Source organism: Borostomias antarcticus (genome assembly GCF_949987555.1).
Source record: "Borostomias antarcticus genome assembly, chromosome: 15".
NCBI lineage: Eukaryota > Metazoa > Chordata > Actinopteri > Stomiiformes > Stomiidae > Borostomias > Borostomias antarcticus.
Window position 1 is genome coordinate 23,847,576 of NC_140248.1, and position 16,716 is coordinate 23,864,291.

At 45.8% G+C, this 16,716-nt stretch overlaps 1 protein-coding gene across 1 annotated transcript; it reads right to left on the minus strand.

Moving 5' to 3' along the window:
- Nucleotides 1-8,249: 8,249 nt before the first annotated feature.
- Nucleotides 8,250-15,842, minus strand: pcyox1l (prenylcysteine oxidase 1 like; the record flags this gene model as incomplete). Its single annotated transcript, XM_084450401.1, has 7 exons — nucleotides 8,250-8,715; nucleotides 10,082-10,512; nucleotides 11,920-12,060; nucleotides 12,672-12,883; nucleotides 13,302-13,476; nucleotides 14,885-15,091; nucleotides 15,728-15,842. The coding sequence occupies 7 exons, from the start codon at nucleotides 15,840-15,842 to the stop codon at nucleotides 8,479-8,481; spliced, it is 1,518 nt and encodes a 505-aa protein (XP_084306527.1). The 3' UTR covers nucleotides 8,250-8,478.
- Between the last annotated feature and the right edge of the window lie 874 nt (nucleotides 15,843-16,716).

Sequence of the window (16,716 nt, forward strand, 5' to 3'; positions counted from 1 at the left end):
GACTTGAACGCCTAAACAGCCATATCTTGACTCAAGAGGGTCGCAGAAACACGGATGGCGAAAGATCTCGACTTCACGAATGCATCTAGCACCTTGAGCTCAAGTGATCAATCTCCGGTTATCAAACAGACGATGTTTTCTCTAAAGGAGTGTGGAGCCTCTTCTCCAGCCATTGACATAAACCCGCTGGTCTACTGTGTAGCTACACTAGTACATGTTTGAGCTGACAACCTACAGTACCTTATAGTCACAGTGATATGCCCTCACAAATGTTCTAGTCTGTTATTTAAAAAATAAATAAACAATGATATTGGATAATGTATAATATAGTTAGGCAGACAAGCTAATAAAGCACGCATTAGTGCATAGAAAATTCCCCAGGATGCAGGAAATGAAGGCCCAATGAAACCCAAACCTCCCCCCCAAAAAACCCCCACACTTACAGTACCATCACTGTCTCATTCTGAGCCAGGAAAAACCTTGCTATGGAAACTGAAGTATGCTCTCACAATGATGCTCTCATCGACCTCAGACCATCTACCCTTCAACATAGCCAGGTCACATTTGAATATGGCCAGACCTATCTCCACACTTCGTTTAGTTCAGTGCAGGAGAAAGGTCTGGCTGCACTGAGGGGGAGGGGGGCGCTGTATTTCTTTAAACCAATCACAAATGGTAACCCTATCGCAATTGCTAGCTCGGAGGTTGTTGCCGTTTCAAACGTTGAAAACGTTAACACACAGATAGCAGAAAGGGCAGAGTCTGGATTGAATGCCTGTCTGGCCCAAACTGGAGAATCTCCCATCACCACTAATTGGGGCAGGGAGATTTTCCCACCTCCTAATGACAAGACCTATCTCCAAAACCTTCACCTGGTGAGTCAGACTATGTGGGAACATAAGAATGGTCACCTGACCCGCGTTATTCTAACAGACGCTTTACGGCATTCCGCACCACCGCTCGCCTGCCCATAGAGGGCGCAGTAATACTACTCATTGACCCATTGCTGTAGCTCATCTCGCACATTAGATGAGCCTACCTTGTTCTCAAACTGCTTGTTCTCTGTCTGGTTGTAATTTAATTATTACGAACAAAGCCCATCTATCTATAGTATCTATCTCTGTAACTGTCGTGGGGTCTATATCTGTTAACTCATATGGAACAAGGTATCGGGACAAGTAGAGGTTTAATACAGTAGGCTAACTAGCTAGCAGAGCTAGAGTGTTTTCATATGGAACACTACATGGCATCACATGGCATCAGGACGAGTAAGCTAGCTAACGGAGCTGACTAGAGATGTGTTTGAAATGGTTCACTCACTCCCTATTCCCTATGTAGTGTTACTCATAGTGAACATAGGGAATGATTTAACAGTTTTCGGACACTACATGGAACGTCATTGCGTCGGATATTCATGGACGCAAACAAGTAGACGCGCCCAGTATCATGTAAACAACCCGATCACTGATGGCAGCAGGTTGAAATATCAGGTAGTATTCAGGTTCCATGTTTAGTTGAATGATAAATCCCATATGGTTGGAATTCTAATGATGTGCAAGTGTAATTTTGTCAACTAGTGCTGTCTGTTAGCAGGCTGTGAAGCTGCACGATAAGACCGTAAGTTAGCTCACGACAGCAGCTTCCATAATATTAAAGGTAGCTGTCGGTGGCTAAAAAGCAGATAGCTGACTTTACAACGATGATTCCTGTAGCTATTTTGATGCTATTCTAGTACCTCTGAATACATCTACAGTGACCGGTTTATCTAGCTAACCTAGCTAGTGGTGTCAGTAACCTAGCTAAAAGATGCAAAGCCCGAATAAACTCATGTCCACAGAATTTTTCCTCTCCACCGAATTGGAGGGGAGAACATGAGTCAGGGAATCCCTTCTAGAAGACTGTCAAACCTGCCGCTCTGCAAGCTCTGTATGCACAAGATACTTAACGTCCAGATGTGATCTTTACTCATGGCGACTATGTCAATTTTGTATGGATCCACACCTCCGATCAAACGTATTTTTTCTTCGTATTGTGATGAAGCCATACTGCGCTCAGTACACTAGCTGATGCCCCGTCTTCCAATTGACTTCCAGGGTTTGATTTGGTGCCCGGGACGGCGTCACATCCCAGTTGAATGCGTTCCAGAAACAAAACGCAAGACCCTCACTTTCGCCCGATCTTTGCAGTTCTAGGCAAGTAAGCTACTGTTAGCCATTGTTAGCAATAGTTATTTTGCACATTTTGTCAGTTACTGAGATAGATACTGATGTGAAATTTAATAATGCAATGATCAGGCTTATCTTCATTCGTAGACTATAGGAGAAATACACTGTGAGCCCAGCCTGCCTAACCTGCTCAAATACGCCACCTGGCGGTTTTGCATCACTAAAACGAAATAACACCCGTCTGAAATCCCACGGGATTTCCAAACGGATTTCCTGGTCAAATACCGCAATGGTGAAATGCTGCAGAATGGGAAATTTCAGATCTGTATAAACGATCATTGCTTAACACCGTCTCATTCTTTATTACTGGGTTAGCATAGTGCTATAAACCCGTCCAGTACACTTCAGCAGAGCAGCTTCCTGCTTCCGCTGTAGAGATCTAAGCTCTCTTCAGTGATCATTGTTGCCAAACAATATGAACGTGAAAACCACTGCATCACTTCAGTCTCATAGCGTCACAGACAGCTTCCTTCCTGCCATGTAGTTCAGGAGGCCTAAAACATGCGATCTCCTTAAATCACAGCAGCTGGGGGGTGATGACTGCTAGTCGGTCTGGCCCATGGCCAAGTGTGTGTGTGTGTGTGTGTGAGTGAGTGAGTGAGTGAGTGAGTGAGTGAGTGTGTGTGTGTGTGTGAGTGTGTGTGTGTGTGTGAGAGTGTGTGTGTGTGCGTGTGGAGGGATAGTTACACTCTGTACACTAAGCCTGCACTTGGCCAGGGTTAATTCCGCTTGTAACATAGCCTAGGATCTACTTCTGCAACAATGACTAACATGCACATTTCTGCATAGTTCATAACATGCCACAGTTCATCAAATTGAACTTGAGAACAATACAGCAATACAGGTCGTGCAATGCACACTGCACAGAAGACATTTCTGATGCTTTCCTTTTTTTTCCGACAGCCAAAAGAGCCATATCCACGCACCATAACATTGCAGAAATATAGATCCTCCTCATATGAGGAACGTAAAGGCAGTGACTGTGAATGGTGGTTTGATTCACTGAAGCTGATAGGATGTGATAGAACCAGTAGCACTTCAACCCCTACGAAAACAAAATAAAACGTCAACCTAGCCCACTGGACCAACGCCCACGTCATTCTACAACCCTATTGGTTGAACCGCTGTCCTAGCCGGCCCCCACACTCTCACGACTGGACGACAGTGCTGTCAATCGAGGAGCGCTATCAAGAAAAACATAACCCGTATCATCGTAGGTTGAGAGAGAAAATAAACACGATCAAGGCATTTTTTCGTGGCCTAAATAACGATATTGATAGATTATCAAAACTATCCTCCAAAAAATACAGAATTCTGTCAACATACTGCAATGCATGTGATCTTATCACACTCGTAACAGCACGCATATCTAGCATTCATCGATGGTTATAAAGTAAACACGTCTAGCTCACGCAAAAAACAAACGAGAATCGAAACCAGCATGAATTCATGGGAAAGACAAATGTTGTCGCCGGACTGTGAAAAGCACGGGTCTTTTGTGCACCTGTGCTCGGTCTGCACGGAAGCTTCTGGCTGGTTCTCGGTGCTGCTGGGAGGGGGCGTGTCCCCCACCGTGTTGTTATATAGTTCACACAGAAATACCCAACCTAGGGATGATTACAACCAGAAAATCACCCAAACCTCAGTATTCTCACGATAAAAATGACCCCCAAAAAGGTTTTGGTTATCTGAAATCCACCAAAATGCTGATGTATATCGTTAGATAGAGCTAAAAATGTTATAAAACGTTAATATCTTACCAATCAGTGTGTCTACCTATGGTATTGTACATTAACACTGCTGTACCTAAAACACAGAAATGTGATTGATTGTGTATATATATATATATATATATATATATATATATTGATGAGTAGAGCAGAGTGTTTTATGTGTAACTTGCATAGCATAGACATATGACAGATGTCAGCAGTGCCAAACTGTCAAGTGAGCTCGCTAGCCAGCTAGTGTCAGACATTAAACATTATCAACCTGAACTAAACGATGGATATAATACACGATACACAACCATAATCATTCTGTGATCAAATGCATCCAACTCCAGGTGTCTAAGCACTATTAGTTTAGCTAGACTGACGTTTCATGTGGAAGCAGGCTCGTTTTATCCATCTCCCAGCTAGCCTGGCTAGCCTAGCCCAGCTAGCTCACTAACAGTATGGCCTCCGTCCCTCCCCTCTCCTCCCCTCTCCTCTCTCAGATACAACAGCTTAGCTCGCAGGCTAACCCACCAGGTCGACCAGCTCCCGTCGAACAAACACCCACCAAACCACCCGCAAAGTTCCCACACCGTCCTCAGAAACCTTCTACTCACCTCTAGGAACCCCATGGGAGAGTGATGAACCGTGTTCGGTGTGCGTGTGTGTGTCCTATCTCGGAGAGAAGAAACCCATGTCAATGGAGTCCACGTTTTTTGTTGTGTTTTGTTTACCGTCCTCCTTCCTGACGGGTTCCTGGAAACCCGTGACTCCCGGGACACGTGGTCGCCTGGCGGGCCAATCGCAGCGCTGCCTCGGGATGGACCAAAACACAGCAGCTGCAGTGGGGAGATCTGCTGCTGCACATCATAACATTTACATTGATGATAAAAAAAAAACTGTTTTAAACTGTGTACAGTAGGTACAGTATGGTCGAAGCGTAGGTTCTTGAGGTATAACTTCGGTAGTTATTATAATGTAATGTGCATGGAAATCATAAAAGCAATTCCATCATGATAATGCACATAATAGATATCAGTTGTAAGGACGATTATGTAATATGAGGATTAGATAATAGACCGAACATGATGCTCCGATGAAGGCACAATGCCAAAACGCGTTAGCCTGACCCCAATAAAAAATGTGAATCTGAGCCAAAAGTCTTGCACCTCTAGGCCTATACATTTCTTGGAGTGTCGTTTTTCCACTTTTTTTTAATGTTTTTTCTACAAAGTACAGTATGTACTGTATACTGTAGCTGAGAACACACAGCCAAGCGGGCAGTTAGAGGAAGCTCAGCAGAAGCCTGCTCTGCTTCTCAATAGACCAAACAACCATCTATCAAAATGTCATTAGCTGAATAATTTATCCAATATATATATTTGGACAATATTCCCACAAGAGTTAAAGGAGTAGTTTGGTATTTAGCATCACAAGCCCTGTTATGTTATTTACGAACAGTCCATATATAATTTTTGACAGACTGCACTCTAGAGATACAGTGCTCATTGCCCATGTCACAGCTAAGTAGTACACAATGGATTTCTAGAGATCTATCAGCTAACCATATAATGCATCTCTATGGGCATATAGATCCATTGGGTACTAAGCCATGACTAGAGCAACAAGCACTCATATTTCAAGAGTGCAGTCTGTCAATAATTGTATATGCACTGTTGTATATGACTGTACATAACCTTAGAACAAGGCTTATGCTGCTAAATACCAAACAGCTCATTCAAAAAACAATATTTAGGCTAATTAAGTGTGTGGAGGAAGGATTTGAGTTAGCAGCCTTGTGCGAGGTTGGCCAGAGATGTCTGCAATGCAGCGGCTGAGATCCGCTTGCCTGGCTGCCCCCCCCCCCCCAGGCCCCACGCCAACCCTCCATTCTCTCTTCCCTCCTCTCCCTCTTTCGCTTTCCTTTCTCTCCCCTCATCTCTCTCTCACTACCCCTCCCCTTCTCGTCTCCCGCTCTTCCTTCTCTCATCTCCCTCGACCATTACTGAGCAGAAAGGAATTAAACTAAGGTCCCCTGGTTGTGACAGATACTGGTCTCTGGTGCTCCTCTTCTGATGGATCAGCTGTCTCTGGGGACATGACTGACAGGCAGGCACACACAAAAGTTCAAACATTCAAAAGGTTATTTTTTTTTCACCATTTTGAGTGTCTGAACATTGCCTAGGACTTCTGTGATCGAATATGACTTATTAGGACCAGATGAAAGCATGTTTACTCACCTCTACAAAGCTGTTACAAATATCGCCATATCAGATCAGTGATTTCTCAGAAGAGGGAAGCGAGGAAGGAAAGATGCTTTTAAACGGGGCTCTTGTCTGTTCCCCTCTGCCTTGGCAAAGCCTCGGAGGTTCAAAGGAAGGGCAGAATAAGAAGGCCTTTGTTCAACCTCCTTAGGCCGAGCATAGGCCAGGGACTCTTCGTGTATGCCCCCCGGTGGCCAAACGTTGAACCCCACATCTCTGTCAACAGCCTACATTATTACCAGTTAGTCTCTGTTTGTATGGTTGTGGTATTACTGACATAGGAAGTGAAAAACAATTAAAATCAGGCAAAACTATTATTTTTAATTATAATTGGTTAGTTAAGACTTCAAATAAATAGTTAAGACTTCAAATAAATAGTGTTAAAACAAAACCGTTTTTCGTTAATATACAGACAGCATAACTAGTAACTTTTGTACAAAGCAGAGACTGAGGAGGGTCAAGACAACCCATAGTAATATCTCCTATTTAATTAAGCATAGCTCTAGGAAGGGCCCAGTGTCTAATAATCTCACATATCTACAAGCAATTATATATATATATATATATATATATATATATATATGCATCATTAATTTGTTAGATATACTGTATGTAAACAGTCTATACATCATTAATTAGTTAGATATACTGTACATAAACAGTATATATATCATTAATAAGACATCAAACCTGCTAGAGATCCTGTCAAAACAATATTGAACAGTCTCAAAGCTCAGTCCTCTCTCCACTATTCTCCTGTCCAGAGGAATGACCAGGACAGCTGTGGTCCCCCAGAGCAGCTAGCAGCAGCAGGTTAGAGGTCGGCTCAGTGATGTGACTGAAGCACGGGGAACTCACACGCTAGACGGGCTGTAATAAAGACTCGTCATCCCCCTCTCTTCAGCACCCACAGACATTAGAGTGCATGCACAGCCGTCTCATTACGCCTGCAGGCACAGTGGGTGGAGTAGCTCTTTAAAGGGGATAGACAACATTTTTACGTAGACGAATCAATTTAAAAAGGTGCGGAATAATAGTATCAATAAAAGATTATGAATGTATCGTTTGAAACTATTTTTGACGGGTCTGAAATTAATTTCTCTGGCTGAGATGTCTGAGGTTTGGTTCCCACCACTTCCAAGGCTTGTGTTTCAATAGTATTACGACGTTGGTACCATACACTATCTTTTTTCTGATTCATCTACATAAAAATGTTATCTATATATATAATGAAATATAAATGTAAAATAAATAAATCAACATTTATAAATTAAATTAATTGAATATTTATACCAAATTGATCTCTGGCTAATATCGCCCCACGTCCAATGACGTCACATTCCAAAGTCAGCCTTTAAACATCCACCCTTCAGCCACCAACTCAGAAGGCCTGAAAGGTCAGGCATGGTGTAGCTTTATCTTGGTATTGCTATCAGGTTATCAAGTGAGGTTACTGGTAAGGAAAACAGGCCATGTATCAGGAATGAATCTGCGGTCCTCTCATACTGCAGTCTTACATGCTGCAGTATAAAGCCATGCATATGAGTCCCACCGAGTCTGCAAACGCATGGCTCTCATGCAGCCTCCGGCCCTCCGCCTCCGTGTCCCCCTCAGACCGTCAGTCTGTTAGAGGAGGTTCAAGAGCCACGGACGGACTGGACCTGCTTCTACAGGCCACCGCCAGGCAGTACACTGCGTCTAGAACACGTGTTCGTCCAATGTGTGTGACAGCATATTCCTCCAGTGTGTGTGTGTGTGTGTGTTTGAGTGTAGTGTTTTGTATGTGTCTAGACAAGAGCCCCTAACGCAAAGGGAGTGTGTGTTGCTGTGGTGTGTGTGTATGCAGAGTTGTGGCCCTGTTACTCCAGAGTGCGTCTGTCTCCAGTGTCTTGTCTGTGTGTGTGTGTGTGTGTGTGTGTCCAGAGTGTGCGTCTTCTCCAGACCGTCTCCTCGTCAGGGTGGTCAGACAGTAGATCTCTTGGCTCAGTCATGGAACAAGCGCTTGGTGGCGTGCGGTCTCTCTGCCGGTCGGTTGGTGGCGTGCGGTCTCTCTGCCGGTCGGTTGGTGGCGTGCGGTCTCTCTGCCGGTCGGTTGGTGGCGTGCGGTCTCTCTGCTGGTCGGTTGGTGGCGTGCGGTCTCTCTGCTGGTCGGTTGGTGGCGTGCGGTCTCTCTGCCGGTCGGCTGGTCGTGTGCGGTCTCTCTGCTGGTCTTGGTGGCGTGCGGTCTCTCTGCCGGTCGGTTGGTGGCGTGCGGTCTCTCTGCCGGGCGGCTGGTCAGAGCTCGGTCTTGATCTTGTGCATCAGCTCCTTCTGGTCGACCATCTCGGGGGCGTGGCTCCAGCGGTGGAACGCTAGCAGGGCGATGTTCTTAGCCGCCACCGAGCTCATCTCCATGGCACTGCCCGCCCACTCGATGGCGTTCAGGTAGTAGAGGTTGGTGCTCAGCTCCGCCGGGGGCAGGCCCTGCCCCCCCGTGCTACCGTACAGCGGGTACGCCTGCCACTCTGTCTCCTGGGAACGTGGGACATTTTTTTTAACCCAGATTTAGAATTTGAATTTCCGACAGTCTTTGAACTCTATCCATAATGGACATTAAACTGAGAAAACAACAGTGGGAATATAGACCCTTTCAATGGGATATTCAGTCACTAGGGTAACGACTTGGTCCAAGTAAACTTCTGATGCGTCAGTCAAACGCTAGCAAGTTGAAAAACTTTACAAAATGTCCAAATTAACTTTGGGACCTTGTTGTTTGGTGGCAGGATTATTATTTACACATCTCGACTGTTCTGTGTTTGGGAGGCTCAAGAAATAGCTGCTTATCATGACATTATATTACAGTCATTTAGCTGATGCTTTCATCCAAAGTGACTTACAATAAGTGCATTTAACGTAGGAAAATACAGTGTACTACTACTCGCCAGATCTCACTTTCTAAAACAAGTGACTAAAAGCATAATCTAGTGCTCAAGGCAAAGTGCAAGAATAGCAAACTAAATATATAATAGGTGCTTAAAGGACCATACCGGTCAAAATAGGATTTAATCTTCTTAAACTACTCACCCAACGTATATCACATTACCGCAATCCATTTTCCGAAGTAAAGCTCATGTTAAATGATGTTTGCATTTTCGTGTTTTACTTACATTTCAATAGTTGAACAGGATGGCTTTAAAATGTATTTTTAAATTGTAGTTTTCATGTTATATTATATTTGTTCGAATTCGTTGAACTCCTGCGCTATATTCTCTAATCCACCTACGTTAGATTCTCTACCCAGCGCTCCTAGCAACGGCTGCCATGTAAACAGGAAGAAGACAGACCGTTGGCGTAGGCTGTGCAAGAGGGTTAAAACGAAAATAATAACTACTGAAAATTATTTGAAACTAACCGGGACGAGTTTGTCAGCACAACAAGGGAACAATTTAAAAATATGTTTTGAAGCCATCACGTTCAACTTTTGAAATGTAAGTAAAACATGAAAATGCTAATATCTTTTAGCGTGAGCTTTACTTGGGAAAATGGATTGCGGTAATGTGATAAACGTTGGGTGACTAGTTTAAGGAGATCACATCATATTTAGACCGGTATGGTCCTTTAAGAGGGAGGATCGTGGTAGCACTTCCTGAAGAGTTTTGAGTTTGAGAATGTCATTTTAACGTTAAAAAGCTAGGGTCGGTGGTTTGAATCCCAGCTCCTCCTGTCCACATGTCGAAGTGTCCTTGGGCAAAGACACTGAACCCCAAATGGCTCCCAATGAACAGGCTAGCACCTTGCATGGCAGCAATGTGTGAATGAGAGGCCATTGTAAAGCGCTTTGTCCTAAGACGCTATATAAGTGCAGACCATTTACCATCATCATCCTCCTCATCCTCACCTGGACAGAGTAGTAGGAGCGGAACAGGGTCTTGAGCTCGGCCCGCTCCAGACGTCTCGGGGAGAACACCTTGTAGACCGCGGCCTCCTGCGGCTGCTTCCTGCGGAACCCCGCCGTGATGTTGACGGGGCAGACGCTGCCGGCGCTGTTGAAGAACAGGCCGGGCGTGTCGGTGGTCAGCACGCTGGAGAACGGGAACAGACGCGGGTCGGAGAAGCCGAAGTAGGAGCAGTTGAGGTAGCCGTGGACGACGGTGGCCACGGTGTGGTGGTAGGAGCCGGCGATGGCGGGCAGAGGCGGGTCGAACCCCTGGAAGGAGACCCCGGAGCCCACGCTGTCCTGGAGGGGCGTGGCCACCACCACAATGTCGTAGAGCTCCGCCTCCTGCTTAGACCCGGAGGTGTAGGTGAGACGGTACTGCAAACCGTCTCCTGTAGGACGAATCAAACACACACACGAAACACACACGTGAAACACACACGCACTCGCACACACAATACACAAAACACACACACATGAAACACACACGCACTCACACACACACAGTTACACACACACAAAACACGCGCACGCGCACACACACAAACACACACACACACACACACACAGCTGATCAGGGCACTAACACTGACAGACGCCAAGATGCAATTACAACTAAAGTCCGGGTAGTGCAGCAACAGAAAAGTCTGTATGTCAAGGGCCAGGCACACCAGGGCGCATGGGATGCCTCCATCTTGTACCACTGTACAATGACAATGCAGAAATATCACCTCACTGCAAGTTGCTTTGTGTAACACAGGCTTCAGCCACACGATTTGCAAATGTGGAAGTCCATGTGATGCAACAGGCCATATTCAATGCACAGTGGCCTACTGCTACTAGTGTAACACCTCAAACTCACCAGTCACGTAAGCGCAACAGACGCTGTTGGCGCGGGTGGATTTGAGCAGAATCGAACTCACAGATTCTGGTTCAGAGCGCACAGCTAATAGCGCACTTTATCACCGTGTGTTGTCTCTGTAAAACTCAAGTTAGATCATATAACTCTCTTCGTTTTCCCACTTCAATGATCAGTCTGATGTCATCCATGCCTTCTGGGTGAGAGTAGTTAGCTACTGAGGTCTGGGAGCCGAGAGAGGATTTGTTGACAGCGTGTTGTGACTTCTGATTGGATGGTAGGATGCAAGCATGTGGAGATGATATTGGTGCTTTGATAATATAATAATAGTAGGTTGAAAAACATTTTATGTAGTGATATGATGAATATATTGTACATATCCAATATATTTCTATGAGATTGCGCATGCGGACGCACGGAAAATTCCGCCCCGAGCGCAAAAATCAATTCACGCCCGCGGCCGGTGAGAACAGCAGCATTCGTTTAACATGACAGCTGAAGTGAAGCGCAGCAGGGCGGTGAGTTCGAGGCGTAAGGCCTGGCAGGATAAAGATGGCGGCTACTGTGGGTGTTCTCTTTAACACATCTTGTTTCCTCTTTTGCTAGATGGTGTTGACCTGTGACCTACCGCTGGTCTGGGGGGAGATGGTGTTGACCTGTGACCTACCGCTGGTCTGGGGGGAGATGGTGTTGACCTGTGACCTACCGCTGGTCTGGGGGGAGATGGTGTTGACCTGTGACCTACCGCTGGTCTGGGGGGAGATGGTGTTGACCTGTGACCTACCGCTGGTCTGGGGGGAGATGGTGTTGACCTGTGACCTACCGCTGGTCTGGGGGGAGATGGTGTTGACCTGTGACCTACCGCTGGTCTGGGGGGAGATGGTGTTGACCTGTGACCTACCGCTGGTCTGGGGGGAGATGGTGTTGACCTGTGACCTACCGCTGGTCTGGGGGGAGATGGTGTTGACCTGGGCCTGGACCAGGTTAGTCTTGGCCAGACGCAGCAGACCGGAGCACACCAGCTTGTTGCCTCCTTCCACTGCCCACAGATTGGCCTGAGCTCCGGCCAGCGACACCGCACCTAACACACACACACACACACACACACACACACACACACACACACACACACACACACACACACACACACACACACACACACACACACACACACACACACACACACACACACACACACACACACACACACACACACACACACACACACACACACACACACACACACACACACACACACACACAGTACAGGGGGTCGTGAGTTCAAATACCTACCCCACCAAACGTGACATTGGTGTCAGAGATGGTGTGAATGGCCAAGGGACGCATGACATGCCCTCTCTTCTGGTGGGGGGGGGGGGGGGGGGGGGGGGTTAGTGTAGCTACCGTGATAAGGCCACTACATAGTACACTTGGAATCTCACTTATGACTTTGATATACATAATAAATAATAATTATTATTACATCTAATTACAATGTATGCCCTGATGAAGGCTATTGATACCGACACGCATTGGGTGAACCATACAGTATGGCAGAGCCACAAGAATAAAGGCTTTTTAAACTGGACTATACTGGAGATTGGAGTTTTTCAGTAGGTCTACTTTTTAGCCTGCCGTCTTGCTGACATAATAATATCTAGCCCTATAGCGAGTATCGTCCGCGCTGCTGACCTACGAAGGCGGGGATACTGATGTTCTGTCCGTAGTTGACCCTCATGATGGGGGCGATGACCTCGTCTATGAAGCGCTGGGAGACGCCCAGCTCCAGCAGTGACTCGGACAGCGAGCGCCGCGTCATGTTGAGGAAGCCCGTCCCGCCCAGCGACAAGAGCAGCTCCTCCACCGAGCTGAAGGCATAGCCGTGGGCCTGGTACTTATAGATCCTGGACACACACACACACACACGCGCACCACACACGCACACACCACACACACACACACATACATGACGAAACATAACCACATGAACATACATGCAGGAACATAGACATTCAAAACATTAAGAAACTTTCAAGCCAAATAGGGAGATCTAAGCAGAAACACACACACGCCAACATTCACACTAATAGATCCTGTGACAAACTGTTACCATTTAGGACACACACACGGACAAGAATATACACACACCCACAACAAGATCCTGAGAGAACACACACACACACACACAAAGACCATTCCCCTTCACACACACAGTGGCTCTCACCAAGAACACACACATACGAGCGCACACACACACACACAGGCTCTCTCTCTCTCTCTCTCTCTCTCTCTCTCTCCCTCCCAGTCTGTTTGTCACCTGACCTCATGAACTTCTCCATGATCTCCTCCACCCACATCTGCAGGCGGATGAAACTGATGCCGTAGCGCCACCAGATGCGCAGCAGGTCCAGCAGGTACCAGTCCGACTCCCCCAGGATCAGCTCCTGCCCGTTGAACACCGCCGTCTTCCCCGCCACGCTCCGACGGTACTTCAGACCTGAACACACACACACACCGGATCATATCTGAGACCTGCACAGACTGAACATCACAACCACAAACCTTTATTGCCATTGTAGTTTTACAACATACTAGGGATTTGTTTTGGTCAATGGTGCATAACATGGAGACATTGGACAGGGCGTGAGGGACGAGACGGGACAGTGCAAAGACAGGAGGATAGTGCAAATGAGCAGAACCAAATATAAATACAAAAAGAAAAACAATATACAAAGTACGGTCAGTGTACTGTATATAAAGAGAGTGTGCAAAGTGTAATGTGTATGTGATGTTTATGTATAGTGTGTGTGACGTGATACATAAACATCACATGCACATTACACTTTCTATATATGATACTGTAATAGATACATTCAAATATATCTACTCTTAATGATTAGAATAATATTGGTAACAATATATACAGCACAGGCAAGGGATAGATCTTGGACAGGACAGAATAGATTGGAACGGAAACTAAACAGAAGCATGCTGGGTAATGTAACGAGTCAGGAAACAGAGATGTCTCTATATAGGCTATGCAGGCTGTTCCGTCGGTCTAGGAGGTGCTAGGCCCTAGAATTTTCCTTGTCTCTCTACTAGGCATGTTCTCTATCTAGAACGTGTGTTAGAACGTCTTATAAAACCATGTTAGAACGTCTTATAAAACCAGGCCCTAGCTTGTGCTACCTCGTGGTCTGACATGTCTGTGTGAGACCGCTACACTTAGCAGATCAATTACATTTGTCATTGATCAACTAAATCTTTGGGTATGTTCGTAAAGGTGCTCGGAGCTCACCCAGAGTACTCTCTGGTCATTCGGAAAGTCAGAGCGCTCCGAGCGTCCCCCGTTCAAAACCTTCAGAGCACTGCGCTCTGGGAGCTCTCAGAGAACACACTGGGTGCTCTGACGGAAAAGACGGTTTGTCCGAGCGAACTGACCGTTGGTAAATTAACTGATTTCAGAGCTCTATGACGTTGAAACGCGAGCCCTCTGAAATCAGAGCAGATTCTCAGAGCGCATTTATGAACGCAGCCTTTATATTTCACTTTAACCAACGCCGTTGTACTCAGAGGCCCCCATGCGTTTGCCGCTGGTCTGTAGCGGCTGATAGGGCTGCTCGATTATGGCAAAAATCATAATCACGATTATTTTGATTGATATTGAGATCACGATTATTTAACACGATTATTCATTGAATTGTTTTGTTTTTTTAATCAAAAGTTTTAACATTTTCTTAACATATCAAATTAAGCACAGTATAGCTCTGCAGTGTAGGGTGCACTTGATTTGTGCAAAATCATTTTATGGCGATTATTTTGTTTTAATGATCGTTGACAGCCCAGATCTTAATCTAGATTAAAATCCGATTAATCGAGCAGCCCTAGCGGCTGGCCATACGTACCCAGCTGTTTGGCAAAGTCCTGCATGTGCAGGTTGAGAGAGTGGATGATGGAGCCGCCAGACTCATATTCCTTGTAGTTGACCGTCACCGTCGCCAGGCGACCCCCGACCTCGCCCTTCTCAAACACGTCGATGCGGACCTCCGGGCCGAAGTGCTGGCGCAGGAAGTGGGCGGTGGCTGTTCCTCCAATCCCCGCCCCCACGATAGCTGCCAAACAGAGAGGGAGAACACATCATTAGGTTTGGAGTGCCCACCACTTCCATGGGTTTCCACTACCTGCTTTTGCCAGCCCACACAAGGAAGCACATTACATACAACCTGTACAGACACCTCCCATAGCTACTATCAAGACCACTGATCTATTATACAGATCAAAACCCAAATACCTTCCATAATAGGCCTACCGTCCCATAAGATGGATAGATAGGGCTACCGTCCAGATAGATTAGATTAGATAAAACAGACAGACAGACAGACAGACAGACAGACAGACAGACAGACAGACAGACAGAGACAGAGACAGAGACAGAGACAGACAGACAGACAGACAGACAGACAGACACACAGGATGTCTAGATACTGTATCTAATAGGGCCTATATACGTGCCCACCTTCATAACACCCGGAACGCTCAAAGTCACAACGCATCAGCTAGAGCTGCGCAATATTCATTGTAAACTTAGACCTAGTTCTGTGCTCACAGGATAAATATTCACATAACATATCTACACAACAATACATGTTAGCTCTAGCTATCGGGCTAGCCAGAATAGACTAGCTAGTTTAGCTAGCACGGGATGACGGCTAACTAGAAACCTAAGCTACACAACGAGGTTTTCTCACCAATTCTGGACGGTGGGCTTCCATCCAGGGGAGGGGACTCCGAGTCACCAAACACACAGAATGGGGACAGCAGTGGTAAGAACAGAAGGCATCGCAGAGTCAGACAGCCGTGCATGTTGGCTGACACAGCTGGGTGGCTAGTAGACCTGGTCCAGGTCTGGGTGGCTAGTAGCATCTGTGACAGTGCGCATGTGGATTGATGCGTCTATCAAAGCATATTTGGTTTGGCCTGTTCAGTCGGTGTTGCGCATGACACAAGCCCTGGAATATAAAGACAAGATGCTGAACGAATCAACCAAAATAGTCGTCTAGCATCTCATGTACTCTTATTGTAGACTACCTCGGACGTGGAAACCCCAATTTAACTGTCCAACCTGGCAACCAAAGTGATAGGGTGGGTTTCCGGGGTTGGTGATGTCGTCATTTTGTAGTCTTTTTTTGCATTGCCGCCATTGTGGGGTGTAGTCCAGTGTAATAGTCCAACATCCCTATGGGAAAAATTAATGGGATTTGGGAAAAAGTGATCTGTGTTTAACAGACTTCCAGAATAGAGTATGTTTTGTTCTAAAAGTTAAAATAGCCTACATAATTGAAGAGGCGCGGTAAAGATGATGATTGTGAATCCTTCAGTTCAAGTTCATTACTCATTTCCAGTTGGTGATTTCAGATATATTACATTACGCGGGAAGTCTAGGGTTAACTGTGAGGGTGGAGACAAATAAAGCTCAGTGGGATTTTAAATTGAACCACGTAGCCATGCGTGTCTGTCTTTAGGAATATAACACTTAAACCTGTTAAATCTGGACAAGATTAGGCCTACCAAGTAGACTATACAGAGACACTACAGAGACACTCATTAAAACACAGATCCAGATTTGTGAAATCCTTATTCTATTCGTGACAAGAAAGAAAAGGTTGATTTCAATCTTTTCCCCCCATTTAGACCATATTAGACCAAATCCAGATCAAAAACCACAACACTTAGACCT